General features: G+C 41.2%; 3 protein-coding genes across 4 annotated transcripts in view; 1 reads left to right on the forward strand and 2 right to left on the reverse strand.

Moving 5' to 3' along the window:
- Positions 1–27,858, reverse strand: part of LOC142160027 (uncharacterized) — a 334,423-nt gene that overhangs the window by 186,329 nt on the left and 120,236 nt on the right. The gene's annotated exons all lie outside the window — the stretch shown is intronic.
- Positions 10,160–12,368, forward strand: LOC142095452 (alpha-1,4-N-acetylglucosaminyltransferase-like). The gene is made up of 2 exons (XM_075178397.1): positions 10,160–10,669; positions 11,781–12,368. Exons 1-2 carry the CDS (start codon positions 10,160–10,162, stop codon positions 12,366–12,368), a joined length of 1,098 nt encoding a protein of 365 aa, XP_075034498.1.
- On the reverse strand, positions 16,935–27,819 carry LOC142159907 (uncharacterized). 2 transcript variants are annotated; one of them, XM_075214774.1, is made up of 5 exons: positions 27,774–27,819; positions 22,343–22,461; positions 20,360–20,551; positions 20,177–20,252; positions 16,935–18,149 (listed from the first exon to the last, which is right to left on the reverse strand). In XM_075214774.1, the coding sequence occupies exons 2-5, from the start codon at positions 22,418–22,420 to the stop codon at positions 17,029–17,031; spliced, it is 1,467 nt and encodes a 488-aa protein (XP_075070875.1). In that variant the 5' UTR covers positions 22,421–22,461; positions 27,774–27,819; the 3' UTR covers positions 16,935–17,028. The 2 variants fall into 2 exon arrangements, with proteins under 2 accessions (XP_075070875.1, XP_075070873.1); XM_075214772.1 differs by having other exon boundaries at positions 16,935–18,152.

The raw sequence follows: 27,858 nt of genomic DNA on the forward strand, positions 1-27,858 counted from the left end.
TGTTACCTGTTCTTCCAAACAGAATTTTACAGGGTGATAACTTAGTTGCACCTCTAGGTGTTGTTCTGATAGAGAAAAGCACCACAGGTATAGCATCAGGCCAAAGCAAGACTGCTTCTTCTGGACCTTCGCAAGCATGCTTTTTATAGTATCATTGTATCTCTCGACCTTACCACTGCTTTGTGGATGGTAGGAGTATGAAGTTGTTAATTTATACCTAAAGATTGACACATAATTTGTGTGATCTGAGTAGCAAAATGTGTCCTCCTATCAGAGGAAAGTACCAAAGGGAGTCCATGTCTGCAAACAAATTCAGCTAATCGGTTCTCTGCAGTTGCCTACACAGTGGCCTTTGCACATGGCCATGCTCTAAAGCATCCATAAATCAAGGCATACTAGTATATATTCACAATGTCTTACTTTAGGAAGCTGAATTAAGTCACCCTGCAATTAATTGAAGGGCCTTTGAGTTCTTTTTAGATTACCAAATGCTGACACTGCCGTAGGTTTTCCTGGGTTGTTTTACAAGCATGTGTGGCATGAACTGACAAAGTTTTGATCAATGGAAGAAAAAAATTGAATTTTTATACTTATGTAAAATCCGTTTCTCTTAATCCATTGGGGGACACCTGGACCTTGGGGTATAGAGTAGGGACAGGCGAACACTGGCACTTTAACTTTAGTTAAACAAAGCTCTGGCTCCACCCCCTCTATACCCCACCTCCTGCTAGAGGCCAGTCTATGTTTAACTAAGCCCACAGAAAGGGAGATAGAGAGAAACCAAAGAAAAAAAGAATAAACTTAACAACACATCATTGTCTTAACAACCAGACAACATGTCAAACAGAAGGAGAAACCAGAGCGTTAAGGGTGGGCGCCCGGTGTCCCCCAATGGATTAAGAGAAACGGATTTTACATAAGTATAAAAATCCCATTTTCTCTGACATCCTTGGGGGACATCGGGACCTTGGGGACATCCCAAAGCTGTCTCACGGGAGGGAACGCTCAGAAGAAATGGCCCGAAGCACCTTTCGCCCAAAACTTGCATCCCTAGAGGCAAACACATTAAATCTGTAAAACTTTGTGAAAGTGTGTACAGAAGACCACGCGGCCGCTTTACACAATTATTCACTGAAAGCCCCATGGCGGGCCGCCCAGGAAGCACTTACAGATCTTGTAGAATGTGCCCGTAGATTATCTGGGACAGGCTCCCCAGCCCCATTGTAAGCCTGACAGATAACAGCTGTAATCCACCTAGCAATGGTCACTTTAGAAGCTGGCCAGCCTCTTTTGTGAGCATCATAAAGAATGAAAAGTTCCTCAGTTTTGCGTAATTTCTGAGATCTTTTAACATAAATTCGCAAGGCACGAACAACATCAAGATAACGAATAGAATCATCGTTATCAGAAGACGAGGAATCAGATAGAGCCGGAATAACAATGTCCTGATTCAAATGAAACTTAGATACAACTTTAGGAAGGAAAGAGGGCTTGGTTCGAAGAACTGCCCTATCATCATGAAAAACTAGCAGAGGAGGCTTGCAAGACAAAGCAGCAAGCTCTGAAACACTGCGTGCCGTAGAAATGGCCAAAAGAAAAAACGTTTTCAACGTTATATATTTGAACTCCACCGTATTCAAGGGCTCAAACGGTGGATGCTGTAAAGCCCTCAACACCAAATTCAAATCCCATGGCGGACCCGGAGGAATAAAGAGGTTGAACATGGAGAACACCTTGAATGAAAGTTTGCACATCAGGTATGACAGCAAGTTTTCTTTAAAAGAAGATCGAAAGAGCTGACACCTGACCCTTAAGAGAACTAAGACGCAAACCTGCATCCAAGCCATCCTGCAAGAACCTCAGTAACCTGGCCAGACGAAAAGAAGACGTAGGATATCTCTTCTTTTCGCACCAACCAATATATGTCCTCCAGACACAATGATATATTTTGTCCGAAGCCGGTTTTCGAGCACGGAGCACGGTCTGCACCACCCGATCCGAAAAACCCTTAGCTCTTAGGATCCTGGCCTTAACAGCCACGCCATTAAAGCCAGAAGTTGCAAACTTTGATGACAAAAGGGACCCTGGGTTAGCAGGTCTGGTCGTATTGGAAACCGCCACGACCGACCTCCTGCCATGAAGAGTACGTCGGTGTACCAGGCCCTGCGTGGCCAATCCGGCGCCAATATAAGCACTGGAACACCCTCTCTCTTCACCTTTTTCAGTACTAGTGGAAGCATGGCTATCAGAGGAAAAAGGTACACTAAATGGTACCTCCAAGGGACGGACATAGCGTCTACCGCGACCGCCCTGGGATCTCTTACACGGGAACAGTAGCAGGAAACCTTGTGATTCAACCGAGATGCCATCATGTCGACATCCGGTTGACCCCATTTAACCACTAACTGTTGAAACACCTCCGGATGGACAGACCATTCTCCTGGATGCAGAGTCTGCCTGCTTAGGAAGTCTGCTTCCCAATTTTCTATTTCGGGAATGAAGATGGCCACGAGTGTCAAAACGTGAGCTTCGGCCCACAGAAATATCCTGTGCGTCTCCCTTATGGCCAAGGGACTCCTGGTGCTGCCCTGATGGTTGAGATATGCCACTGCTGTGACATTGTCCGACTGAATCTTTACTGGTTTTCCCTGCAGCAAATGTTGTGCACTTCTTAGAGCATGATACACTGCGTGCAGTTCTAAGCCCCTGAAACCGAGCCTGAAGACAGACAGCCCCCCAACCCCGAAGACTGGCATCTGTTGTTATCAGAATCCAATTCCAAATTGAGAACAAGCGTCCCCTGGTGAGATTCTGCCTGTGTAACCACCAGATCAGTGACTGACGTGTCTGCGGAGACAGGCGAAAAACCTGACTCGCCAGATTCCGATGGGATTTGTTCCATTGCGACAGGAGTTCCAATTGAAAATGTTGTGCATGGAACTGAGCAAAATGGATCGCTTCGAATGACGATACCATCTTGCCCAGAAGTCTTATTGCAAAATGAATGGAAGGTCTTCTTGCCACCAACAAGGATTTCACCATCCTCTGCAAGGCTAGGATCTTGTCCTGAGTAAAGAACACCCGTCTCAGACGGGTATCGAATAAGAGACTCAGAAACACCATCCGCTGGGATGGGATCAACTTGGATTTTTTGAAGTTGATAATCCAACCGTGCGACTCCAGGGTCCAGATTACTACCTGAATATGCAACAGAAGCTTCTCTGAAGAATCTGCCTTTAAAAGTAGATCGTCCAGGTAAGGGATGATTGTAATTTCCTTGGCACTTAGCAGAGCAGCCATAACCGCCATGATCTTGGTGAAGATACGTGGAGCTGTGGCAAGACCGAACTGGAGAGCCTGAAATCGGAAGTGCTCTTACCGAACTGCAAACCTCAACAGGGACTGATGACCCTTCCAAATAGGCACATGGAGATATGCATCCTTGATGTCTAGAGCCACCATAAATTCTCCCTGTTCCATGCCGAGAATGACCGAGCGTAAAGACTCCATCTTGAAGCTGGGCACTCTGACCTGTGTATTCAAATACTTTAGATTGAGAATCGGTCTGAAGGAGCCGTCTGGTTTTGTCACAAGAAAAAGATTGGAATAAAAACCCCAAACCTCCTTGAGAATGAGGAACTGGAATAATCACTCCGGACGAAAGAAGGGATTGAATCGCTTCTGTGAAAGCCAATCGTTTCCTCGGACAAGATGGAAGCCCTGTGGCGAAGAACCGTCTGGGAGGAAGACCGAGCAGATCGATCTTGTAACCCTGGTTCACCACTCCCCGAATCCAGACATCGGTAGTGGACTGACACCACCGATCCCTGAACCGCAGAAGACGGGCTCCTACCACCATCGACAGTGGAGGAGCAAAAAACTCGTCATGCAGACTGTTTGTCTGCAGGCTTTGCAGCTGGACGTCGCCCAGACCAGGCCTGATGTCCCCGCTGCAAACCACCTCTAGGGGCGGATGACTGGCCTGTAGAAGATTGGCCTGAGGAATATTAACCCCGAAACCTTCCTGAAGACTGAAATGACTGGAATTTGATAATCTTTGGTAGAATTAACTGGGAGAAAAATGCCATTTCCACCTGTAGCTTGACTGATAATGGAGTCAAGCTGAGGTCCAAACAAAAGACCCCCAGAAAACGGTATGGTCTCAAGAACCTTTTCAGACTCCACATCAGTCTTCCAGGACTTAAGGCAGAGAATACGACGAGCTGAAACTGCAGAGGCAGAAATACGTGCACCAATCAGTCCCGCGTATGTAGCTGCCTCTCATAAATAATCTATCGCCCTCTGAATTCTCTCCACTAATGGAAGCAGTTCAGAGGAAGGCCTGCCTGCCAACAAACCCTGAAAACGGTGTTTTGACCAGCGTTCTACTGCTGTTAACCCACACAGATGCCAAAGCAGGCCTGAAAGAGGCACATGCTGCCACGAAAATGAATTTAAGGACGGCCTTAACCTAATGGTCTGTACCATCCTTAAGAGTGGCTATGTTAGGAAAAGGAATAGTAGTTAACTTGGCTAACCTTATAACTGCAGCATCCACACGAGGAAGCGTCTACCATTTAGCAAAAACTTCAGTAGGAAAAGGATAAACCAACTGCAGTCACCGAAATACTTGGAACTTGCTATTTGGGGAAGTCCAAGGCTCTGACGACAAGTCTTCCAACAGGGAAGAAGCCAAAGAAAGAATATTTTTTTTTTTTTTTTCCTTCTCCGTGCAAAAAGAGGAGCCTGTGCAACATGAGGAACCTCTTACTTAGGAAAGTGAAGTACATGACACACAGCTTGTATTAATTCCTCCACACTCTAGCGAACCGAATGAATCTCCTCCACAACCGAAGGAGCATCCATGTCAGAATTCACTGCTAAATTACCTTCATTCTGGGAACTACGGTCAAAATCTGGCTTGTTTTCCTGAAGTTGTGGCGCCATCCTCCTACGCTTACGTGAGGAAGACGGTGCCGCAGATTGTAACATCCTCTCTAAGAGGAAGAAACCTAAACCAAACCCTGTACAGAGGATGCAATTCCCTGTACCCAAGCAGGCTGTACAGACTCTGCCAGGGAGAAACAGTCAAACCTTGACTTAGCGAACTAGAACCCATGTCAGTTGCTACAGTGCAAGCAGAATCAGAAGATGGAGCGACCACAGCCTGTGACAGCAACAACTGAGCAAGTTCAGCCACTGTATTGGAGAGAGACCGAACCCAGGCATGTGTTGCCGTATGTAAAGCAGCAGCTGCTGTATTACACGGTACGCTCTTTGAAAGCCGTCAGGCTGCGCACAGAGCCTGCGCGCCTGACTGACCTGATGGTAACTTAATGTGACAGACAGCCCAGGTGAAACTCAACATTGATGTAGCACCAGCTTAGCCACGCATTGTTTTTCCCCTTCTGACATGTTAACAGATGGGACAAAACACAAACAAAACAGTGTAATAAACAGTGTAGCAAAACACAATATAAATAACAAGCAGCCCAAAAACTAAACAGAAAGTGAGCCTGCAATACAGCCAATAAAAGCCCCACAGAGTAAAAATAAACTTTTGAAAATAACAATCCCCAAACCTTTCTATCAGGACAAAGGACAGAAAAGGGGAGCTATAAAATGGCTGTTTATTCTGGTGTCTGCACACATAATAGTGAGAGACTGCCATGAAGGAAGAGGAATAGATTCCCCCAGGGCCCATCACTGAATTGGTAACATTCAACAATCCAGTGCCTAGCAGGGCTTCACTATCTTAGTGACCTTTGCCTAACCCTGTCTCGAGCTAAAAATAGAATCTCTTTTGTTTTGTTTTTCATAGAATGACTGCTCCTAGTAAGAAGCAGCCTGCTCAGGGACAAACTGCGAATTTCTAGCCCTCTCCCTCAGCATTGTGCTGGAAGAGGGTTCACTTACCTTCTACCACCCCTCCTCATGCAGTGTCTGCAGTCTATCTGACAGTCAGATCAGGAGGATGGACACAGCCTGCGTCGACTGTGCCCGGCTCCTAGGAGGGTATGAAAACGTTGGAAGAGAGAGGCTGACAACAGAGGCACCTCTCACAGCACCTCCGATTCCCCCCTCCATACAGCGCTTGCCGCACGCTGCATACTGCTATAAAATAATAAAAGTAACAGAAGAGGGCTGCTGAGCAGCCCAGACACAGCCTTTTTTCGCCAGGCACTTAAACTAGACTGGCCTCTAGCAGGAGGTGGGGTATGGAGGGGGTGGAGCCAGAGCTTTGTTTAACTAAAGTTAAAGTGCCAGTGTTCGCCTGTCCCTACTCTATACCCCAAGGTCCCGGTGTCCCCCAAGGATGTCAGAGAAACTCAAAAACAAATCAATATTTGCTCACTGTACTAATCATTCCTTCCTTACCACTGTGAGAAACATCATGAGCAGCAACCGCTTATGACTTGAGCAGTGATTTTAGACACACTGCCCATCTCACCGGATCAACCCTGAATTCAAATCAATTTTGGCACATCTATTAGATACCCAGTGTTCCTTTTCTTGTTTTATAAATAGGGTATTCAAAAATCTATATTTAAAAAGAAACATTTTTTTTTTTTTACGTCAGCATATTTTAAACACCAAGAACACTACACTTGATATATGTCCTAAACTGTCACAGTGGAATCAGAGAAAGATCTGACCATTCTCACAAGGACCCATTAATTGGTTGTACATGTCACTTGAGAATTTCTACCTTTTCCCATGATTCCCTACAATTCTAGAGCATATTCTATGTTAAAAAATTAACTTCCATTAATATAACATTTTCTAATCCAGACTATGAAAAAATATCTTTTAGCTCATTAATTATAATCGCATGTGTATGTACAGAATAGAAATATCATCACTGAATTTTAGCCAACATTGTCTTGTTTAGATGACGCACAATGCAATTATCATATAAAATATCAGTAGCAATAATAATCATGTCAACATTTGTCATACAAAGGAAATAAAAGCACATTGGAGGTATGTTACCTCTTATGTACCCCCAGAGTCTAAAAAGACACGCACCAGGCGACTCTTGACATTAGTGAGGCAGGAAAAAACAAACTAAAAACCGACAAACTGTATCAACATTAGGGGTATATGCCAAGACAGTTTGTGGTCAATAAGGAAACAGGTATGTCAGCATCCACAAACATCATTATACCAGTTACCAATTTCACCTTTTCTTCTAAAATTTGACAAATTATCATTGGAACGTGGACAAAAAAAAAAAATACAAAAAAAATTGAGCAAGCAGAAAACTTTGGGAATGCGCCATCATGCAATTTTAATTTTCTTTAACGAACTACATAAATTTTCCATGCTCATATTTCTATATTACAACCTGATAAATGCAGGGTTGTTTGCTCTGTAACGTCACTGCTGACCTAAGTGTGCTCCTCCCTTTTATCTCTCTGTGTGCTGTGCTGCTGGATGAGCTGTATTTATTTTACATTTCTGAACACTTTTTCAAAAACTTATCTCTAAAAGAATACTTTCCTATCTTTATCTCTCTTTCTGAACACAAAATGCAATATCATGGCATAGTACTACTTCCTTACAAACTTCTCACAGAAATTTACTATCTATGAAACTCTCTGCTCCTTCAGAGGAAGGGGGGCTGTGGGTGAAGCTGCAAAACTTTCTCATTGTCGCTAAAACTTGTCTCTGTGACTGTTTTGTTTCTGTGGGTATTCAGAACAGCTGCTGTAAGATTTATCACTTAGAAACTTAACTTACAGTGGGTTAGGAAGACAATACAACACATTTTCACAATGAAAAATACAAGCAAGATACGATAGAATACAATAACATTAATATGAAATGAAATATTACAAAACTTTTACTGATCAGATTTCCCATTTAAAAGTGCTTATTTTACTGCTCCATGGAGACCATTTAATTAATCGTAAATTACAAGTGCTCCCAAAATAAATAAATAAATTGATATAAACATACTTGCAAGTTTTTGTTTAAACCTTTAGACCTCATGCTTTACCAAGAATGAATTTCCAGTGGCTTATTATTATTTTTCCTTCTCAAAACACTTAGCATATGCATTTCTACAATATATCCAAATTTTTATTATTACATTTTTTCTTGTTGTCTTTAATTTATTTTACATTACTGGGTATAGCTTTAGGGCGCTGCTCATTTGCATAGGGGAAGGGAGCATCAGTAAATGGTTAGTTTGCCCCATCTAAAATACATAGTTTTCTAGCATACTTTTTACTACATACTGTCTTGTCTAGTAATTTTTTCTAGTTGACTTAAGACATAAACATTAAATATCCCTTCTATAGGAAAGGGTATTGTTTGTCTTGCACATCACAGAGTTTCATGCTTACACATACTTACATCCTTTGTGACCATATTTATGAAACATTATCAAGGTAGGTGACCCCGCAGGGAATCTACACACTATGGTTGTTCTGCCCCATAATTATATCCTACCTTTATATAATATGGCGAGTATAAGAGAACACCGCAGTTTTCTTATAAAATTATGCATAGCTCTCTTCAGACAGTAGAATTTACAATCATAAGTAACAATTTACTCTGATGTATCCACTGTGACCATATTTGTGAAAACATCGAGGCAGGCATACCGCAGGCATATTTCTACATACTAGAGTTTGATCTGTCCCATTATTATACCCTACCTTAATATAATATTGCGCTCATAAGATCCCCAGTTTTCTGACTAAATTTAGAGAATAGGTCTCGTCAGACTTTAGAATCTTAGCGATAATTCACAATTTACACTTCTCATAGGTCACTCAATCTCTATATCTAATCCCAGTATGATTATTTTATGATTTACTTTGATGAGTATTCTAAGCAATCATACAGTCTTCCATACTATTTTAGACTACATCTTATCCCGTTCGTTCAACTTATCAATTATCTGACCACTTTCACCAGCGATGCAATCTGAAAGCGAAACTGCAGGTATTCTACTTTACACATTCAAGACACTGAAATAGCGCCTGGCGGACTCATATGGATGCTCACACATTTTAGGGTGTGTTTGTGGGACCTTCATTCAGTGGTGTGACGTACAATGTTCAGTCTGAGGTTTGGGTTTATTCAAATTCCAGACATATAGTCCCAGCCTTGGTCACTTCCACTTATAAACACATATGCAAATAACGCAAGGTCCTTTTCACTAATTCTTAGAGGACTAAAATATACTAAACTCATCTATCAACAAGAACAGTATAATAACAGCAACAAAAACAACATAAAAGACTACAACAGTTACACAGCATATCTAATAACCAGGTTATAAGCAATAATTTTAGTTAATCACTTACTTCAAGCTCAATATTTTGTCACTACAATCATCTGATTCTTTCTTCCTCTGAGCCCGCTAAAGAAAATAGGTAAAAGCTTACCTTCTGTAGATTTTTCCTCCAGTGGGTCCAGAGGGAAAGGAGTTCAGGTGAAATGTACATATTGAAATCCCGGACGAGCCCCCAAATGATAAAGCAAAAAGTATTTTCATAGTCTTCTGAAGTAAGTATGAAGTCTTTATTGCATTCACATCAGATGTGGAAACCTCTCAAGCAGAGAGAAGTGTCCCCTTGTGTATACAAGTACAAGCTTTTATACATTTAACAGCATCTGTTACACAATGTGATGATCTATACTTTTATTTACAGTTTACTAATATAGTAAAGAAGTTTCTATTAAACATTGGCTACCTTGAGATAAAGAAACCACATAAACCAGCATCGTTATAACTGTTGGGATGGTAAATCTCACTTCACTTTATTTAGCTTGATCTTTCTTGTTGTTCTTTAAGCCTATAGGTAAATAAGTTTGCTCTTCTGCACTAAGAATACATCTGTTCAGACCATGTCAACCTTTGACCCCTTCCAGCTGAATTCTGAAGAACTGGACACATAAAATATAAGAATATTGTATTGCTTAATTGATACAATATTAACCATAAAGAGTCAATATTGTGTCAATCAGGTTGGCTTCAACATCACCTATATATGGTACAATATTCATACATTCTCCAAAAATATGGTATCAATGGTAACAAATCTAATTAAATAAAAAAAATAAGTGTTTTTTGCCTTTCTACATAAGCTACAATAATGTATCTTTGTTTGTTCCTGCAGCTTAGTAATTGGAAATCCCAACAATGTTGAAGAATCTGAAGATATTCACCATCATGCTGATAATAGCAGTCACTGGTTTCCTTGCCAGAACTGCTCTTAAGCATAAAACCACATACATCATGCAATTCTTCATGGCTAATGGCTTAGTCTCAGATTCATTAACCGCAGAGAACATTTCACTGCCTATAGAGATCAACAACAGAATATTCAGTGGATCAGAAAACCTAACAACTAACACTGTAAGTCCAATCTCTGTGCTAAGCCAAGGAAATGGAATCTTATTAATGGAAACCACTGACAGAATGGAACTACCACCCTTGGTCTTGTGTGCTATTGAGTCAGCAGCTCGTGTCTACCCTGACAGACCAGTGGTCTTCTTCATGAAAGGACTGAGTGACATAATCACAGAGGAGGATGAGAACAGAGCTCTCAAACATTTTCCAACTCTCTCGTCTTTGGATAACATCTACTTCTTCCCTCTGAGAATGGAGGAGTTATTTACAGGCACACCTCTGTTGCCTTGGTACAAAAAGGTACTGTCACAATACCCTGAAGTATGGAAAATCTCTCTTGGTCTGTCCTAGGGCACTAGGGCAGGTGTTTCACGCCTTGCAAGTGTTATTTCACACAACATTTACTTAACTGAAATCCTGGCCTGGAACCTGCCCCACTGCATCAGTTGGATGATATTATATAGAGTTTAGAATGCTTTTATATTTTTTATATACAATTCTTTCCGCATCCTACATTTTGGAGCAAAATGTTGCACGTTTTTTTCCAGCAGAAAATATTCCCAGTTCTACCAAAACCACACAACATAGCAAAATTATTTGATTGATGCGGTTTCAGTTTATTCATAAACTATAAATCTGTTAAATTTAAATTTATAAATAATGTGCAGAATGGTAAAGCAGAAATGGAACTTGAAGGTTTTATCACCAAAATTGGGCATCTCTGCAAAACGGGCTGTTCTTATACAAAGCTCATTTGCCGACCGCTATACATAGTACACGCACTGCCGTTTAACAATTCAACAGTGGCATTGCAGTCAGTTGGATAACATGCCTTTACGCCACCACCCTATGCACACATTTTCAGGCACAAGAAAATAAAACTTCCCAGTTACTGGCACTTCCTCCTGCAGTCACTGAATAAGCAGATATTGCATTCAAGGTACTTTGTTTTATTTCTCCACTTAAGGTGCCAATCACCATTATGCTTAGTTAGGGATTTCAAGAGAAAGTACAGATCATGTGTGTCACCCAGTGCTTCCTCCTGCAGTGAGTGAGTGTGGGAGCTGAGAAGAGAGGACAGCTGCAAATTGGGAAACCTCATTTCTGGGCTTCTATGATGTGCCTATGATATGATATTCTCCCCTAACTGCACAGAAGGATCAGTTTTCCCTAAGGTTTAAATGGGGGAATGAGTTTGTTTACATTTAAGAAATAACCTACCCTGTCCCGGGTCGGAGCATTAATTCTCATTATCTATGCTACCGATATACATGTACAAATGTGCCTCTAAACAAAATACAAAATCTATATCTCTAACATAGAGAGATGATATTTTTTTCTCAATTTGTAGACATGTATGTCAGTCTTGTTATTCTTCCACAATTTATTGGTTTTTTTTTTACATTTCTAGGTAGACCCTAAAAAAGAACGCTACTGGACCCACGTTAGCTCAGATGCCTGCAGGTTTGCCCTGATGTGGAAGTACGGGGGCATTTACATGGATGCTGATGTTATTTCAATACGACCCATTCCTAAAGATCATTTTTTAGCTGCTGAACATTCCAAATCTACCAGCAGTAGTGTGTTTGGGCTTTCCCCACATCATAACATTACATGGGAATTCATGGAAAACTTTGTACAGAATTATAGAGGAGAAGTTTGGGGACACCAAGGCCCAGGTGTTTTCACGCGTGTTGTAAAACGGTTATGTGGGATTGCAGAATTTAAATCTGCGGATGATGTCATGTGTGCAAATATTTCCTACTTTCATCATGAACGTTTTTATCCCCTCCCGTATCAATCTTGGAGAAGGTATTTTGAGGAGTGGAAGAATTTGCCAACCTTTAATAAGTCTTATGCATTGCATCTCTGGAACTATATGAATAACGGAGATAAAACTATGGTACCTGGGAGTAACACACTGGTGGAACATCTCTATCGACAACACTGCCCCTCCACCTACCGAGCAATTCTAAGGAATGAAAGTATTCATCTTTAGCTCGGCATTCAAATCTTATGTATCAATTGTATGGTGTGCTCTTTGCTATACATATCTTGTTATTTTAGGCTAGAGTCCAAAGCAGCCATTCCAAAGATGAAAGAAGCGTCCCTATAATATTTCCAAGATCCTTGTACTACACACATTAAGTCATTAAAGAACGTATCTGCTGATTTGGTGCGTATCGTCTGCAAACTCAGTCTGCGTACACTCAGCACCGGAGGATACGCAACAGAACGACGTTCAAGTCATCTTCAAGCGCAACCCACACTTACTACAGCCTACATTTTCGGGGAGGGTAATGGGTGGGGAATGGGCGGATGCATGTAGGCGATGTACAGTAAGGGCGTTTTCCGTGCAGCCACGTCCCAGTCAGACTCAGGCGCACAGAGAAGTACGCTAGTTTTCAGACGTATCTCTTGCTCCAGGTAGAGGTCTAGTCTAAGTCCTGAATACTAATTGTGACGGCCAAGTATGCATGCTAAAACATGTGTTGTAATCAGGAGCAACTATAAAAATGTCTATTTTGTACAGTAGACATTAAGAACACCATAATAAATGTTTTTCTAGCAAAAAAAAAAAACCAAAAAACATTTATTTATTTTTTAAAAAAATGTCCATGTATAATCATAAATGACTATAATATTGGCATGTAACATTAATTGAATATACTTTGTTTCCTGTACATTCTTTTGAGATTTTATATTCCACATCAGTATTGTATGTATCCTGCATAACTACACCCATAGTGATCACTAAACATATCTTTAGATCCTTGTTAACTTCAGGAGTACGGAGAGATGATTTACATGCGGTTTATAACAAAAGCACAATTCCTCCCAGCGTGGAACTTCGCCTCCCCAATTTTTTTTTCTCTCTTCACAGACCATAGTGGCTATTTCGGCATCACAACATAAGTAGCTGACTTATTATTCATTAAGAGAAATGTGCTACTCCTTTCTCTGCATTATGTGAACTGAAATTATTGCTTACATTAATTAGCTTCAGTGTACCGAGCATTTTGCTATAACACAAAAATTGTTTGCACATATTTTGCATAACTACCGTTAAGCTGTTGAGATTAACACTTTATAGTTTAAATAAACAACCTTAACATCTTACTATTTAAATGTTCTGCTGTTGGAAAAATATTTAGTTAAAAAACCTACTAGTAGAATGTGCAAATCAAAACAAGCACCCAATCACAAAGAGTGCTCCCCCCTCTTCTTAGTCTATTTCCCTACCTCTAGCCAAATCTGAAACTCCAATAACATCAAAATCACTGGTCACCTCTTCTGCTGCAGAGATGGTGAAGGAAATGTCTTCAATCTTAATGTTCATGGTAGAGTAAAAAATTTTATGTTATACTATAACTACAGTTATCGCTCACCTAGATACTAATAAAGCGTATTACATCACTTGAGCAGAGCACTAGTGATGACTTAGTAAATCGCCACAGTTGTAACAACCTTCAGTTCAGTGATATATATGAAACCATTAAGAGAACTGACATCTTAGACTTCCTCCAGATGGCTCTAATTAAAGCCATAGGGATTAATGTAGACACCAATCCAGTTATCATTGACAGTGCACACAGGCTAGGTCCAGACCGTATAAAAGGGGGTAAGAAACTGAGACCAGTGATAGCGAAATTCTAAAAATGATTGAGACGCTATCTTGCAATCCTATATGAGAACTAATGAGGTAGTTAAAGAACACAAAATATAATTTTTTTCAGGATACCCCAAATTTTATAGGGGGAGAAGACTGCAATACTGTAGACAACTCAATACTGGATAAAACAAACCAATCAACAGTCTCCTCTAGCTCCCAATGGGAAAATATACACCTTTTAAAGAATAGACACAATCTTTCAGATCCTTGGAGACTTTGTAAGTCAATGGACAGGTAACACACAATTCATTCCCAAGTTCATAGAACATCTTTTAGATTCCACTATCCACTTATTGCTAACCAGCTGTTCCCTAGAATTACCTAAACCAACTTATATAGTATACCATTTAATATCATGCTCCTCTATTTCAATGTGTACACATACTCCACACCCCTGCCACTAGTTTTGGCATTTCCCATCCTATTTAAATCAATCTCAGTTCTAAATGGCTTGAGTATGTTGATGATAACTTGGAACATCCACGGTCCGGCAGATAGTGTACATATTGATCAAATTGAACGCCATTGATAGGACAAGGTTAAAGGAATAGTGTGAATAACAAGAATAGTGTGCATGGGAGGACAGCAAGGAGTAAGTTACTACTCCCCAGGGTTCCGTATAGAGGCCGCTGACCGCAACTGCTCAAAGTCCCTAAGTCCATAAGGTGAGAGGATGGAACTCCGGGTCACTGCCCTGCTCCCATCACTGTGGAACTGATATTACCGTTAACATTTGATTTAAGTCATTGATACTCAAGGGTGTCACAGAGTTACGGAAAGCATAGGTTTACATACATACATTTTCCAATGAAGAAATTTAATGTTGAATCATTTTGATCAATACATAAATAAAAAAGTAAATAATGTTGTGTTATTTAATTTATTGGATACTCTTTACTTATTTGTGTGGCTTAGATGAAGATCTGAACACAACTTAAGGTCACATTTATCCACCACTGTAGGTAAATATCCCTGTAGAACAACAATTCAGGGTATACAGCCCAGAGGAAAAAGACATAACCTCAGGTAAGCCCTCTCGAATAACATAACAAACAAAAATAACAAACACTCACTACACTATCCTGTTCTAACACTGCTGAGACAGGAAGAAAAGACACTGAGGAAGAGGAGAAGCTGCCTTATATAGGGGCCAGGTGGAACAAATTTCTTCCTGTCTACACTAGCTGATCAGGGATAAACCCATTGTAAGGGCTGCCATGGAGTAGGGAAAGGAAAAAAAAATGCTTATTAGATAATCAGGCCCTGGTCATTAGTGCCATCTCCCAGCATAATAGTCAAGAGAAGTGAGCTGCGGATGAAGCAATCAGTAACGTGCATTACTTCTGTGTTCCTTGACACAGGAAGCCTAAAGGATTTGATCATTGTCCTGGGCTGATTCCATTGAAGATAGTTTCAGGCATCCACATCAGTCATTCTATGATCCCTACATAATTGCTTTATAAGACAAACATGATTAGAATAACGGGTTCTCTGAATGTACAGATCCATTTTGGTTCCTAGAAAAAAAAAAATTGCTTTGGAATATTTATTTCAGAAGGCACCTTGCTCCCCTCCTCATCTAACTACTCTGTTCCCCGAAGAAGTCAGGGGCAATCAGCAAATAAGCGAGGTCAAGGTAACAAGCCAAAGGGTCAAAAGTAGTCAGACAGTGATTCTCAGGAAAAGGAGCAGGTTCAGCAATTGTAGAGCAAGAATGCAATAACCAGCAAGGAGGCTAAGCATAGGAGGCAATCCTAAGTGGAGAAGTGCGCACCCCCATGCCAGCACAGAGGACTTCAATCAAGTTATTGCAGACATGCACGTGCCGCGGCTGCCTGTTCCGGTGCGGAGGCTTGACAGGCGTCCCGGTCATTAGCAAGGTAACCGTGACGCGATGGACCGGAAGTGATGTCCCGGTGCCTGGACAACAGCCGGGACACGGAGGCTTAGAAGGTTAGCACTGCAGTTTGTGACAGAGAGCTTTAGAAAATATATTTATAGCTATGTAAACTGATTCCTTACCGTATGAAAGACTATTAACCAAAACATCTTGTAAGGAGCCGCGGCGGCTTCAGGCACCGCCGAAACTCGCTTCCTCTGGTGCCCTCTCGTCCCGGCCGTCGTAATGACGACCGGGACGTCACTTCCGCTATGTCCCGGCCGTTGCCAAGGCAACGGTCGAGACGCTCTTTGGCTGTAGCGCCGCGTCCCGGCACCTAGGTCAGCCGGGCGCGTGCGCAAAAGAATATTGTAATTATTGCCAGCTGGACCCTGTTCTCCTGTCCTCCCAGGGAGGGTTTCCTATTGGTCCACACTAGTATTTAAGGCAGGAAGGGGCAAGCCCTCCCTGCCGGTTATAGTCCCTGCTTCCCAGTATACTACCCTGCTCGTTCTCTGGATATCCTCTGATCTGATTTTTGTTGCTGACCTTTTGCCTGGAATTGACTACGCTTTTGCCTGTGACCTTTTGACCTCTTGCTTGGATTTTGACCTCGTTTGCTCGCCTGTGACCCCTGATCTTTGGCCTGGATACTGACTCTGCTAATTTGCCTATGACCTATTTGACCCTTTTCTGGACCTCACTTCGTTGTCCTGGGGTTCCCCTCAGTCAGTACGCAATTCACGACCCTCTGTAGTCTGCAGCCAAGTCTGTCCCCACCACTAGTGCTGGCTGTTGGGGTTCCTAACACATCTATTTTTTTTTCTACATGAGGACAGGTACTGATCATACGTGCAGATATTTTACATTTGAAACAGCTATGGTTCTAAAAAACAATTTTAAGTGTTTATTGATTAAGAACAGCCTATTGCACTTGTAAGGGATACACTCACTCACCGTCACTCAAAAGGAACAATTGGTATCCGCAAAACACAGTAAAATATGCAAATCCATTCCAAATAGTCACTTCTTTCACTTGTGATTGTTTATTTAATTTTTTAACCTTATTAATATTTATTACAACACTTTATAGTAAAAGAGAAGGGGTCACTTGTGATTGTTTAAATGCTTAAGGAGAAGGTTCTTTTGACTAAAACATTTTCCGCATTCAGAGCAAGAAAACGGCTTCTCTCCAGTGTGAGTAACATGATGTCGGATGAGCTGCAAGTTATCAGTAAAATGTTTTCCACAGAGATGACAGGAAAATGGCTTTTCTCCCGTGTGAGTCCTGTGGTGGGTTAGGAGCACAGATCTCTGGTTAAAAGATTTCCCACACTCAGCGCAAGTAAATGGTTTCTCTCCTGTGTGAATTCTCTGATGCTTAGTAAGGTTTGATTTAGAGGTATAACCCTTCCCGCACTGAGGGCATGCTATTAGTTGTGCTCCTTTATGGACAGACTGGTGTGAGATTAGATAGTGCTTCTCTCTAAAACACTTCCCACATTCAGAGCAAGAATATGGCTTTTCACCTGTGTGAATTTTATGATGTTTAGCAAGATTGGACTTACTGGTAAAATTTTTCCCACATATAGAGCACATAAATAGCTTAGAGCCTCTATGATGGGTTTGATGTTTAAGAAGATCTGAGTTGCAAGTAAAACTTTCCTGACATTCTGAACACTTATAAGTCTTTATGCCTGGTGCTATTTGGTGAGACATATCACAACGATTCTGAATACCCTCTGTGCAATTTACTGACAAGTACTTATTACTTGCCTCTGTAGTCTTATCCACTAGATCAGGTCCCCCAGTATGAAAAGTTCTATCTTGTATTTGTGCATGATCTGCCTCAGTATCTGTCAGATTTTCTTCTTCAGACTCCTCCTTAATATGAACCAACGTATATTCTATTTCTGTATGTTCTGTCTGGGTATGAATTTCGGATTCTGTGACTGCCCCTTCTTCACATGAGACTGATTCCGCCTTACCGGAAGTAGAATTATACTTTGTTTGTTGTGCAGCTGCACAAGTGCCAGAGTCTATGAGATTTTCTCTTTCAAGTGATTCCTCAGTCACATTCTTAATACAATTGATCATGTCCTCATTACACGTCATCGACAATATGGCTCCCTGCCTTGTGCCGTTAACACTTTGATCTTCTTTCCTGCAATCCCTTAAGGAATTTGGGTTGTGGAGTGTTCCTGCTGTATTTCTAGCGTTAGATCTATCTGCTGGGAGGGAATGTACAGTAGTTAAATTTCACAAGACAAAGTGAACAAAAGGTACAACAACATAATGTAACAAACTGTACTAGTAAGCCATGTTGCATACATTGTGAGGCCACAAATGATGAAGTTTAGCTCAGGCTTCTGGATGTGTGCGCTGGAGAATCCGGATATAGATTGCAAAAAATATGGATTTATGCAAATCCTTAGGTACCAATGCAGAGGCTGGGTTAATATCTCGTGCTGAATTAAAGCAGGGATGAGGAGCCAGCTCAGATGAACATCTATCCAATCATAAACAAAACAAGAACTCTGGAACCTGACCATGACCAACACTACATAACCATAGGCAAAATAACGAATCATGTACCATGAAGAAATAAAAATTTTAAAAAAAGACAAACAAGCAAACAAAAATGGATATCTTGGAAAATAACACGTTGCGGAGCCAAAAACTGTTTGATGATAATAGTCACCTGGTGGCAAGGCAGAAGTTTGCTGCGGTTAATAGAAGAAGCTGGCCAGAACGAAGGCCTTCCGTGCCATTGGCACCCCCAATGTGATTAGTTTTTCACAGCACTCTGAATACTAAACCTAATTTTGTGGCGTGAGATAATTAGAAGAGTGAAAGGGGTGGAGAGGGCGTATTTTTATGTGCACCCGTGTTTTGCAGAAGGGTGTACAGCCATTTTCATGCGTTTTGCCCTAGCTCGGAGTTGGCAGTGATCAGATCTCATCCTTTCATTTTAATAGGATGGATTTTGCATTTTCCAAGTGCACTTTAGTGGTGGTGCCTTTCTAAGCACACATTGCCCAATGTAAACAAGAAAAAAAAAAGACAACACCAAAAAAAAGGCACAGGTAATATTGTTTTTGTACCCATTAGGTTCCCTAAGTCCCATCACTGTAATGACTTGGTATATTCCTGAATGTTACCATTTCATGACTCTTCTTCACTACACTTTTACCATCATTACTTTGCTGATGTTTGGATATGTTACCAGGACTAAGATGTATTAACCTTGCTAGTAATAAATCTTTTTTTTAAAAAAAATAATATACATGTAATAAGGACAACCCAGGTGTCCCCTAACTCTCATGATTATTTAAAGCCATGATTTACACCAAGCGGAGAAGAAAAATATTAAATTAATGATCGCGATGGTTCTAAAGTGGTAACAAGTTGGACTGCAGAGTGATCTAAACCAGACATGAAGATTCAATCCATGGCCACATAGAAGTCTATTCTGCTCAGCCACCTCTACCGGCGAGGGGGGAGTGGGGGACGTCCAATGGACTGGTATCACTGCTTTGGCAGCATTATTCAAATGTCTTAGAAGCATTTTTTATCTTGAGAAATCACCATTTTCAGTAGATTAAGCAATCAGAAGCCTTACTCATGAGGTACAGGGCAACCCAAAATTTGCAGTTATCTCCTTCGCCTTAAGTCAATATGAGACGCACAAAATGTTGAGAGGTGTCCAACTTCTGAACCTCCTGCAGAGACCCAAGACAATGCATTTTAGACAATTGGAAAGCGCACTTGTATCATCTAGAGAGGACCTTGGGTTTCCAAGAATGATAGGCTTGAGGAGTTTGTCTGGGTAAATTGGAAGATCTTGGGCCAAACCTGGTCAGTGACCGACCTGTCCAAATCCTTATAACAGAGATAATGGGGTATATTTACTAAACTGCGGGTTTGAAAAAGTGGAGATGTTGCCTATAGCAACCAAGCAGATTCTAGCTGTCGTTTTGTAGAATGCACTAAATAAATGAGAACTAGAATCCGATTGGTTGCTATAGGCAACATCTCCACTTTTTCAAACCCGCAGTTTAGTAAATATACCCCAATGTCTTTAGGATCTTGGGGAGCACCGCAAAGTCCTCATAAGGAATCTGGAGCCTTTTCACTTCAGCTAGGATATTTTTATTTATATTAGCATACTGCATATTTAAACTAATTAGGTTGACCACAGACAGTCATGGAATCTGTTATATCCATAAACATGTCTGTGATTTAAGTTTCTTACCCAGTGGCGTATGAGGCTGGTGATTCTCAATTAGCAGGTCTTCACAAAGATCATCATCATCTATGTAATAGCATGCCTGCATAGAAAAATATACAGCGACAACATAACACTACTGGAACGGGACACACAATTAAAGAGACATTTCTTGATGTTACTGTATAATGCCCCATTCCCAGCAGTCACCTCTCCAGTCAGCAGGTGAATGATCTTGTTGGTGAGTTCTAGAATCTTCAGGTCATTGTTTCTCTCATGTATCAGTGAGTGAGGTGGAGGTTCCATGATGGGGCTCTGGGTCCTGCTCCATCCTCCTGACACACGGGGACTGCTGCTGGGTGTTACACACTCACCAGACTCCTTGTTCACTACCATATAATCCTGTGTAAAGAAGAACTTTAAAACATCACTGTCCAGACAAGGACTTAATGGAACATATATTTATAAAAGGTGTATCATAATGCTAGTCTATTTGGGATATGAGCAAGGCCAGCTTTTATTAATTGACAAACATACAGGAGCAATGCATTGCTTCAAATACTCATATCAGGACCTGTAGATCTTTACCCTTCTGTCTATGACACTGACTAATCATGTGAAACTTTAAATCTTCTGTATGTTACATTGACTGATCCTGTGCAACTGCACATATGCCACTTGTTACACTCAATGAATCTGTGCTTTTCGATCGGTGACACTGACTGATATTTTGTAAGTGTACTTTTCCTTCATGCGACTGACTGATCCCGAGGAACTGCACCTCTTCTCCCTAGGATTATGATTGGATCTGTGGATGGTACAGCTCCTCCCCGTCACTCTGACTGATTCTGTGGAACTGTTCCTCTCTTCTCTGTGACTCGGATTCTGTGGAACTGTTCCTCTCCTCTCTGTGACTCGGATTCTGTGGAACTGTCCCTCTCATCTCTGTGACTCGGATTCTGTGGAACTGTCCCTCTCCTCTCTGTGACTCGGATTCTGTGGAACTGTCCCTCTCCTCTCTGTGACTCGGATTCTGTGGAACTGTCCCTCTCCTCTCTGTGACTCGGATTCTGTGGAACTGTCCCTCTCCTCTCTGTGACTCGGATTCTGTGGAACTGTCCCTCTCCTCTCTGTGACTCGGATTCTGTGGAACTGTCCCTCTCCTCTCTGTGACTCGGATTCTGTGGAACTGTTCCTCTCCTCTCTGTGACTCGGATTCTGTGGAACTGTTCCTCTCCTCTCTGTGACTCGGATTCTGTGGAACTGTTCCTCTCCTCTCTGTGACTCGGATTCTGTGGAACTGTCCCTCTCCTCTCTGTGACTCGGATTCTGTGGAACTGTCCCTCTCCTCTCTGTGACTCGGATTCTGTGGAACTGTCCCTCTCCTCTCTGTGACTCGGATTCTGTGGAACTGTTCCTCTCCTCTCTGTGACTCGGATTCTGGGGAACTGTTCCTCTCCTCTCTGTGACTCGGATTCTGGGGAACTGTTCCTCTCCTCTCTGTGACTCGGATTCTGTGGAACTGTTCCTCTCCTCTCTGTGACTCGGATTCTGTGGAACTGTTCCTCTCCTCTCTGTGACATTGTCTCCCTGCTCTCTGTGACTCGGATTCTGTGGAACTGTTCCTCTCCTCTCTGTGACTCGGATTCTGTGGAACTGTTTCTCTGTGACTCTGATTGATTATGAGGAACCTATATCTCCTCCAGATGACTGACTGATTCTGTGGAACTGTATATCTCAACCCTATGACTATGATTGCTTATGTGGAACAATACCTCTTTCCACTGTGACTGATTGATTCTATGGTGCACTAGTTTCTAGCCTGTGGCATGGATTGATAATGTGGAACGGTCTCCCTCTCTGCCAATTAACAGAATAAGTACTATGAAAATACAATTCTCTCACTTGCGACACTGATAAATACTGTAGAACTGTACTTTCTCCATCTGTGGCACTGTACCTTCCTACCTATGACATTGTAGGTCATCTCCCCTACTGTAACATCCTATGACACTCTACCTCTCCTGTGTGTTCTGCTGTACCAACCAGTCTGTGACATTGATGGACTCATATATATATATATATATATATATACACACACACACACACACATTACTGTAATAACATATGTGTACCCTCTATTAGTAAACAAGGTTATAACGGTGTCATTGAGACATTCCAAGGATCCCTCACCTCTCCCGTCAGTAAATAGATGATCTCCAGGGTGAGATTTAAAATCTTTTTAGTCGTATGACTCTGGTCTTTGTCCATCCTCCGCGAGTCAGGAAGAGGGTAAATGTGGACTCTTTCACCTTTGGACAGATTTTAAAAGGGATCTATCATTGTGTATTCTATAAGTAGATTTATACATAATATTACAAAGGCCATAGTTATCTATATAATTTCTGGCCAACTATTTTCATTAATTGGCTACGTATATCATCATCAACACAATAATTTATTTCTTTATTTACATACTTCCACATAACTCTGCAGTGCCTTAAAGTTCAAATCATACAAAAGAAAAAAATAAATCATAGAAACAGTACAAGGGGACATACAAGTGTAACAGAAAAGGTGCAGGCTTGAAACCGAGGATAACGAGGGCCATACTTGTTACAGCTTGCAATCATAAAGGGAGAGGGCAAAGCGGAAACAGTAGATGTTAGCGGACTGGGATCGTAGCTGGTAGTACCCAAAGGGGGTAGGATAGGCTATATTGAAGATATGGGATTTGAGAGACCAGTTTAAAGTTGGAAGGTTGGGGGAAATTCTGGTCCGGCGAGGCAGTGAGTTTCATAAGTGGGGAGCAGCACAGAAGGAAGAAGGAGGGAGTAAGAGCGGTAATCAGCGAAGAAGCGAGGAGCAGGTCAGATGCAGATCTAAGAGGGTATGAGGAAGACAAGGTCAAAGAGGTTTTTGATGAGGGCTTTGTAGGTGAGTAGTGTACATTAGATTTTAGAGGTTAAGGGGGGCAGTGGATGGATCTGCAGGCTGATGCAGCCGAGGTGGTGTATCAAGAGAGGAAAACCAGTCTCGCCACATTATTCAGGACAGATTATAGAGGAGATAATAGGTGATGGAAAGGCCAGTTAGGAGAAGGTTGCAGTAGCCAAGCCAGAAGATGAGAGTGGATAAGGGTTTGGGTATTGTGAAAAACGGGTGTATTCTGACAATGTTTTGAAGGAGGAAGCGACAGGACAGCTCAAGGGACCAGATATATCTGCACTAAAGATGAGGACGCAGTGAAGAATAACACCAAGGCAGCAGGCATGGGAGACTGTGATGATGTCAATGAAGGGAACGCTAGAGGGTGGTAGGACACTGGTCGGAGGGACATTTCAGCTTTAGGTAGTGTTGGGATATCCAAGTGGAGATGGCAGACAGGCAGTTGGACTCATGGGATAAAAGAAAAGGAGAGAGGAAAGGTGGACTAGTAAGTCGTCTGCATAGAGGTGGTCATGGAGGCCAAAGAAACATGTTATTTCACCAAGAGTAGAAGTATATGTTATAATTTTATTTTTGTGCAGAATACTATTCAGAAAATTATGTAATCAAAGTCTATGGTGCTTTCTAAAAAGCTGGGGGCCTCAAAAATTTGGTGACCACACATCAGGAACACCCCCCCCCCCCCATAGACAACTCTGATGGCAGCTGTTATTGTAGCATTCCATCCTCTTCGCTACATAGAACTCTGTCTGAGATAAAAGTGAAGCATATTTGGGTCCCGCAGCAAGACTGTGATCCAAAACACAAGAGCAAGGCCCCATAAGAATGGCTAGTCAAATAAAATACCTAAACCCAATAGAAACGGTCAGGACCTGAAATTAGCAGTTCATGCTCCCAACCTGCCAATGTCTCTGAATGAAAGCAGTTCTGCAAAGACAAGTAAGCTAATATTCCTTCAGAGCGGTATGAATGTCTTGATATAGGAAGGGTTTTGATAGAGTCATTGCAGCTAGAGGTGACACAAACATTTATTGGGGACAATTACCTTTTTACACAATGCTAGATGGTGTTGTATATTGCGTTCATTAAATTAATTTAAAAAAGTATTATTTTTTCACTCAGATTTCCTTCATCTAATATTTAATTTTGTCTTAAGATCTCAAAACATCCAATTGGACAAATACACAATAACAAAAATCAGGAAGGGGGTAAATACTTTTTCACAGCACTTTATATTGCCGTAATTCTTAGAAAATACTGTTCAAAACAAATTCAATAGACAGCTGGAGCATTTTCTGAAGACATGGAGGCAGTGCATACTGGGTAAACAATGCAATATTTATGACAACTGGAACTCTATATAAAAATATCCCCATACCACAATCAACCAAGTGAATCATGACTGAGAAGCAAAGAATAACCCAACAACATAGTAATAGAGGGTAAGTTAATTAAAAAAATATATATTTTTCAACATGAATTTCATCATCAAGAGACACTTATGAAGTTCTAAAAGAAACCACTTCTCCTAGAGTTCTCCATCTAGAACATATTTTGAAAAGGAAGTATAAAGGAACCAATGGCCCCATTAAACTCCCAGCAAGAGGCATCAAGACAATTGCCGCCAGCATCACAATCCAGAAAAGCAGACTTTTAAGAAGAATTTACATGACATTTCAACTTGTAATCGCAATTTATCTAAGTTAGTAGAAACCAGAACTAGGAGTTGATTGGCCAAGTGTCGAGCTGAACTTACCTCCATAGAAGTTTTAGGTAAGGTTATACAATAACATTCCTGTATACAATAACCTGGCTATACTTGCTATTCACCTACTACAGGCCCTTTATTTTTTTAGCGCTAGATATCCCTTACTGATAAGGATATTTGAAAATGGAAAAGGAAGGCCGGGTCAAACAATCCAGAGTCAGGAATCATGTGAAACATTAAAGTGTAAAACTGTCAGGCAAAGACAGTATAAGAAGCAAAAGGTCAGGACTACCAGAGATCAATCAAAGTAGAGGTTCCAGACAAGTATGTTACACAGATAATCAACAGACACACAGGTAACAGCAATTATACCTATAATGCTTAATGAATAACTGAGAGAGGTCATGCTACAGAGCATCGAAATGGCTACACCTGACTGCGTGCCCACTTAGATGCATAACTAACAGCCAAATGGGGGTGCATACCCCTAAAGGATTCTACAAATAGAAATGATGAATTAAGACAAAGGTCCATAAAGTTATTATGCGTTACGTGTGTCACTGAGTCTATGTTAGTATTAAGCCCCTACACTGAATGGCCCATTTTGAAAGCAAGCCAGAAGGCAGAGCTCCATGGTGGACCCACCTCCTCCTTTAGGCTGATAGTGTTTAAAATCTTAGTGCTAAATATTATCCCACTAGGACCATTGCATAAGATCCTCGAGAGTACGCCGCTTATGAGAAAAGGTTGCAAATTGGACCACCCGTTGTACAGGCTAAATATCATCATGGACGCCAGCAGTGCATAGGAGATGCGTCCTAGGGGATGGCCACCCTATTCAAGATTACTTTTCCCAATAAAAGGGAAACCTACACAATTCTTTTCCAGAATATGCATGTTGTGAGAGCAGGGTGCCAGGCTATTTGATAATAAAAGTTAAGCCCACATGGCATTTCTTCTTGCCAGGATATGTCATATTGATTGTATTACTTTATATGTGTTTAATATATTCTAAGCACTGTTGTTAAATGTTGCTATGTAGGCTCACTGGGAAACGCTGCAATCTATACCATGCCTTACAAACAGGGCAACTGTCAAGTTTGTTTTGTTGTGAACCTGACTGGCTTTTCACTCCAGTTTTGAGAGTCAAACTTTTCTCACCAAATATGATAGCCTTTACTTGGACAGTTCTGACTAGGGGTTACAGCTCCTGTTGGACCAGATGTGTCTACAAGACTCTGCTAACTCTACATCTGTGTGTGTGCCAGACAAAAGCAGGTTGACATTGGGTTTAGTCACTGCTTTTCCAGCAGAGCAGTGAAAAATCCAAGGACTGGATCGGTGGACATAGTGGTCTGAGAATGGTGACTAGAAGTTTCCTAGTGATAGGGTTGTGGACAGTGAACACCTTTGTACTTATTAATTGTAAGTGTTAGAGCCCTGCCAGTGATGTATATGATGTGTATATTATAAAAGTACAGATGCTTTATCAAGATACATGCCTTGGTGATTTCATACCCGGTGAGAGGTAGGGCAGCACAGTGGCCTAGTGGTTAGCACTTCTGCCTCACAGCACTGGGGTCATGAGTTAGATTCCTGACCATGGCCTTATCTGTGTGGAGTTTGTATGTTCTTCCTGTGTTTGCGTGGGTTTCCTCCGGGTGCTCTGGTTTCCTCCCACACTCCAAAAACATACTGGTAGGTTAATTGGCTGCTATCAAAAATTTATCCTGGTGTCTGTCTGTCTGTGTCTGTGTGTGTCTATATTATAGAATTAGACTGTAAGTTCCAATGGGGTGGGGACTGATGTGGATGAGTTCTCTGTAGAGCGCTAAAGGAATTAGTGGCGCTATATAAATAAATGATGATGATGACGAGAGGTGCAAGCAAAAAATTTAAACATTAGAGTTGTATCTTCACAATACCCATTGGTAAGAAGATTGGTATGGGTTGCATCCTGTCACTTTGTGTTTCTTTCATTTTCCAGACATCAGAGCTGGAATGTATGAAAAAGACCATGAAGGCATGTGACTGGAAAAGTTGAGCAGCCACCCTTATACAGTGAGGGATGATTATACTGTGGACTCATACATGCAGGGCCCGTGGAACATAAGCGTGACAGGAGGGTGCCACACATGTTTTTTTTATTTTTGGCCCTGGCGCTTCCCCCTTAGCCTCCAAGGTTCAGCTGAGAACAAAGTAGTAATCGGAATAGGCACCTAGCTGCATGGCATCACATGGGCAGAGGAGCAAGCGTCTAGCAGGGAGGCACTGGAAATGCCAGAGCCGGCCCTGCATGAATGTGGTCATGGAACAGAGTTGGCTTTTTATATCCATATATTTCACAGAAGAGGATGCATTACCCCAATGTATGACAAGAATACAATGTGAATAAAAGCTCCAATGTGTATAATGATGTAAATACATATAGCCAGTTACAATGTGTATAATATGAATTATATGCAACTGACAGGAATATAACCAGCTCTAGTGAGTACAATGTGTAACATATGTGACTGACATTAATATATTTAGCTACAAGGTGTATAATGTCTGTTATATGTAACTGACCGGAAAATAACCAGCTTCAATATATATTATGTGTATTGTATGTGGCTAACAGGAATATAAAGAGATCAAATGTTTAGAACATGTGGAACCAGTTCTAAATTGTATTATCTATATATGAACATGAAATACATAAAACTAGATCCTATCTACCAAAACTACATTTAATGTTTTAGCTGTATATTATTATAATAAAATATATATGCATTAAGAAACATAATATTAAGTAAGCTCACATGTACTACAAGTCGACTCATTTCAACATGAACACGGCATTCCCTACATATATAAACTATATTTAAAGGACTCGGTAATGGGGAATAAGTAAACAACTCTATAAAACCAGCTTTCTTCTGCATAACAAAAACTTGAATAACCAATGGAAAAATCGAGTCCCACCTTATGTCCCTTCTAAGACCGGAACTGGAATTAAAGAAAAGACCTGGGTCTAAATAAAGTCAGGAATTAAAATGTCACTTCCGGG

This window comes from Mixophyes fleayi, chromosome 6 (genome assembly GCF_038048845.1).
Source record: "Mixophyes fleayi isolate aMixFle1 chromosome 6, aMixFle1.hap1, whole genome shotgun sequence".
In the NCBI taxonomy this organism is placed as follows: Eukaryota; Metazoa; Chordata; class Amphibia; order Anura; family Limnodynastidae; genus Mixophyes; species Mixophyes fleayi.